The sequence below is a fragment of the Nicotiana tomentosiformis genome, chromosome 4, assembly GCF_000390325.3.
Source record: "Nicotiana tomentosiformis chromosome 4, ASM39032v3, whole genome shotgun sequence".
NCBI lineage: Eukaryota > Viridiplantae > Streptophyta > Magnoliopsida > Solanales > Solanaceae > Nicotiana > Nicotiana tomentosiformis.
Genome location: NC_090815.1, coordinates 109,874,897 through 109,879,738, shown reverse-complemented (window position 1 = coordinate 109,879,738; position 4,842 = coordinate 109,874,897). Strand labels below are relative to the sequence as shown.

General features: G+C 32.9%; 1 protein-coding gene across 1 annotated transcript; it reads right to left on the bottom strand.

Moving 5' to 3' along the window:
- Positions 1-1,848: 1,848 nt before the first annotated feature.
- LOC104114652 (transcription factor bHLH93-like) lies at positions 1,849-4,027 on the bottom strand. Its single transcript, XM_009625146.4, has 4 exons — positions 3,334-4,027; positions 2,648-2,815; positions 2,369-2,536; positions 1,849-2,141 (listed from the first exon to the last, which is right to left on the bottom strand). Exons 1-4 carry the CDS (start codon positions 3,940-3,942, stop codon positions 2,055-2,057), a joined length of 1,032 nt encoding a protein of 343 aa, XP_009623441.1. The 5' UTR covers positions 3,943-4,027; the 3' UTR covers positions 1,849-2,054.
- Positions 4,028-4,842: the final 815 nt, after the last annotated feature.

The window sequence follows — 4,842 nt, the reverse complement described above, 5'->3', positions numbered from 1 at the left end:
TAGCAAACACGCTTTCGCATGTTCCCTTCCTGTCCAAATGTGCAAATAAAATCTTACATCACTAAAGCCGATACAAAATTTAGTGAAAAGATATTTTTAATAATGTGAAGCCTTTTGTAAAGTGTGTGCATTTAATCCAGAGGTTGTCCACGGTGGGTCTGAGGAGAGGTTGGTCATGGCGGGTTTCTGATAAGAGGTAAAAGTATGCCAAAAATGTATTGGGGAGAACTGATAAGGTAGAATATGCCATATCTGCAGCTTACCGGGACAAGACCATTAATAAAAAAGTTTGGAAATCAAAACTAAAGTAGAAGACTAGTAGATAATTGCGAATTTATCATTTACTTACCTTTAGTATCTATAGTGCTCTAGTACTTTCTTATATACCTAGATTGGTATTAGTGCTAGTTGTTTTATTGCCTCACATTTTTCGTTATCTTCTTAGCTTGTTATTGGTACTGTTTCGTGTTGTTGTTTCCTTTTTGTGGTTTATCTATTATTGTATTTTTTTTTAATAATGCACTGACTTTGTTTTTTCTAAGCTGAGGATTTATCGAAAGCAACCTCTCTACCTTTACAAGGTAAGTGTAAAGTTGCATACATACCATCCTCCCAAACTCCAGTTATAGAATTACACTGAGTTTTGTTGTTGTTGCGCATTTAACCTAGAGCATCGTATGTTAGAGCTCGCACCGACTATATTAATGAAGAATTTTGTTTTAAGCTTTGTACCTCATTTGACAATGTGATAGATAGCTAAATGGGGCATCACATCTGGTTTGCACCCCAAATAAAATAGAATCGCGTCCCAAAATAGGGCAGGACCCTGCAATACACACCATCATTGCCCATTAACGTCCAAATTGTTACTATCACTATTTAATGCTTAGAATTTGTACATGGCTTTTTCTTAGGATTCCTTATACCAAACCATTGTCACCAATTTAATATTATGATAAAATTACACTTATGTTTACTATTTAACAGAAGTAAAAATAAGATCTAAAGATGAAATACCAAGTTCAAATGTTGGTTATTGGCCTCGACATCAACTGTCCGAATGTCGCTTCTTTGCTACTTCAGTTTATCTTATCAACAAAGAAGTGTGGATAGAACTTATTTTAGGCATAAAGTTCCTCTTGAACTCGTTTTGTCCACGTCTACTGTTGTTTTCTTCTTTGATTTTTTTCTTTAGCTGGATTGTCTCATATAATTTGTTTTTTTTTCCTTCACAAACTAACAAAGAAAGTCACAATGAATAAAATACAAATGACCTACTCGTCAAGATATAATACAGTTCTACCGTGACTTATGCAAGATTTTCAACAAAGATGTTCATTATTTACATAAATACGATAAATAATCTAACAATTTTATATATAACTAATGAATTTTTCCGACAAAAGATGTACCTCCAACACTTACTATGTGTATCCGCCCCCAATTGTACTAGTAGAAAATGAATAAACTTATAACATCATTAGAAATTACCAATTTTCTCTTCTAGTTATAAAAACTAGAGTATGAAGTATAGCCATAATTTGCTCATTTTTGCGCATGTTAGTTAGCTAAAGAAAGAAACATGCAACTAGTTAAGGTAGGGGTATAAATCCCTTAGGTTTAAGGTTAACATAAAATGCGCAGTCCGATGTATAAAACATCTCGTGTTTATGAAAGGGTAGAGAAAGGATCGCACTTCAAGGGGGTGTAATGTAAACAATCTACCTTAATTAAAGTATTAATGATTGATACCTCGGTCCGAACGCTTTAAGTTCAAGTTTAACATACGGGGAAAGTAAAAGAAAAACAAAAAGAGAAGAGAGCACATATATCTATGTGGGGCCGTGATAAAAGGAAAACCCAATTAGTTTGAATTAATAGAAGCCACTTATTTTGGATGACAAAAATCACAAAAATCCACTACAACCTCTCACTTGAGGAAAAAAAAAGCTCCTAACTTGACAAAATGCACAGATACAAAGAATCTACCAAGTAACAAAAATAACATCCAAACTTTTCTTTTCCTTCTTTCCTCTAGATTTAGTCCACATGGCCTAAAGACACCTTCCTCCATATCCAGCATTTCTGAATAATGCTTGCTTTATGTCTTCTGAATTCACAACTCCTCTCTGCTCCATTTCCTATCACCATATACAAACAATTTATGTTTAAAAAAGTCAAACTTGAATGAAATTAAATAAACATCCCATAGGTAACATGAAATAACAATAATATACCCAGTATATTCCCACAAGCGAGGTCTGAAAAGGGTAGTATATATACACCTTACCTTTAGCTTGTAACTTCAGACAATTTATATTATAAAAAGAAAAATAAAAGTTAAATTGGTGCATTGAATTTTATATACCTCAGAACAAGAAGCTTGCATTGTAAAATCACTAAAGGAGCTGATTACACACTGTTGAATATCTAGGCCTAAGGCCTCTAATGTGGTCACTGTTGATAATAAAAGACCAGGCTTCCCTGCACAACAAATCTCTACTTTTGTATCAACACCTCTTCTTTCCACATCAAACTGCAACAAAAAATGATATTGGATTAAGTACCACAACTCAAAATTAATAAAACATAGAAAGAACTAAGTAGAGCGGTTTTAGGCATTAATATTAATGTTGTTGTAACTTACCTTAGGTGAATTTCTGACCAGCATTTCATTGGGTTTTACATCTTTGAAAATGCTCAACAAGCTTAGCTGATTTGGTCCAAGTTCCATTTCTTCTTGCAAATTATTGATTCTCTCTAGTAGTTCCTTCATGTAGTCAATAGTATCTCCAAGAATTGAGGTTCTGTCCATCTGTAAGAGTGGAACAATAAATTGACTTCAGAAATTCACAATACAAGAAGAAAAACACTTCAGCAGAAATCTAAACAATTTCCAACTCATAAACTGCATGTTACAGGATTAACAATAAGAAAAATATTTAAGCTATATGTACTCATAAGGTAAAAATATTTTACATAATCGGTGCAATCAATGCAGTTTATTCTGTTATAACAAATCAGCTATCATTTTTATCAGGTTACAACTACTTTAAACTACTTGATCGTCTGAATACTTTTTTTCACCGTCCAGCAGAGGCGAAGCTAGTTAGAATTTGAACCTTATGGGTTCGGGATTATAATTCTTTTAAGTTACTGGGTTCTAAATTATTAATTTATACATATTTATTGGATTTCTTAATACAAATTTTAGGGTTTGAACAAAAACTACGGTGTTCAACCGAACCCGCAACCAACACCGTCGGTACATAAAATTTAAACAGGTAATAAAAAGGGGAAAAAGTAATGGAAATTAAGAAGGCTATGAATTACCTTACTAATCTTGGGAACTACTGATCTAAGCATAGAGAGTCTGTCATTGAGTCTTTTCCTTCTCCTTCTCTCAGCCATCAAATTCTTAGAAGGCTGCCCATCTAATTTCTTTGATTTTGTTTTTTTCTCTGGACACAAACCAATGTTAAAACAGGGAGCTGCTGCTGCTTCAGATACTTGAATTTGCTCCAATTTACAAGGAACATTATTCCCCATTTCCAAATTCTGAAAACTACAGTTCCCAACTTCATCTTCCAAGATTGAGGAAAAATCTTCATGGGAATTAGGGAATGAGGATGTATTATCAGTGAGCTCAAGAGGAGACAATTCATCACCAAATGGGCTATAAAATGAAGAATTTATTAGAGTTTGGTCAAATGGCAAATCATATGAGTAGTCTTCAAAGGAATTAGAGGTAGTAGTAGTAGTAGTTATAGTAGTAGAAGCACAAGGAAGTGGAACTTCAACAGAGTTTAAAGATTCAAAGTTGTAGACATTGTTGTAAAAATCTGTCATTTCCATAGGAACTGGTGTTGTAGTAGTATCCCATGAGTCACTTCTTAGGGATAATAGTTCTTCTAAAAAGCCATTGTCACTGTAATACTCCATGTTGGATTTTTGTGCTTTTCTTGAAAAAAACTGAGGAATTTTGGAGGGTAGTAATGTAAGGAGGTAACCTTGATAAAATGAGTTGCAATAAAGTGGAGGATATATATAGGAGAAGAAGCATGGCTTTTCCCTCCCTGTTAATTAAAAGATTATATAGTATATAGTATACTATGTCTTATGGGGCATCAATTGTCACATAGAGTCTTAAGACTAAATTGGAATCTGTCTGAAGTAAGGGCAAATTCTTGAAAAGGGAACTATCATTTCTAGAATTATAGTTTGGAGAATATTACTTTCTTTTTAATTAGTTAATTAGTTAATGAAGACCAAATTAAAGTAAACATTTACTTGCACCCAATGTTTTCACAAATCATATCAACTTTTCATAGTAAAGTGACAGAGTGAAGTGAGAGTATATATTAATTAGTCATAATTAAGTAAGATAAATCTATATGCAAAAACATGTGTAAATCCGGATGCGGATAAATTTTTTACGGTATATATCATATTTATCACCACTAATTAAAACAGTGCTGGTTAAGCAAGTCTATGATAGAAATATTATTTGAGAGACTATGGTTGGCAAAAAGGAAAAAAATTATTCGACTGATACATAGAAAAATAAATGTTATTGAAAATGGAATTATTGGTCTTATATCTGGTTTGATTTTGCCTATATTTTTAACAAACTGACATTTATTTGATTTGGAATTAAAAACAATCTTAAATCGAACCATGCATAGTAGTCCACCCTATCCTAAAACTATGGTTCCATAGGTTTTGCTTGTTGAATGCATTATACATAGATTATCAGATTCCTTATCTAGAGGTTTGCTCATATAGTTGCATTTGCTTCTATTATATTTCTCTTTCATATAAAATGCACAAACCCCCTCTGGA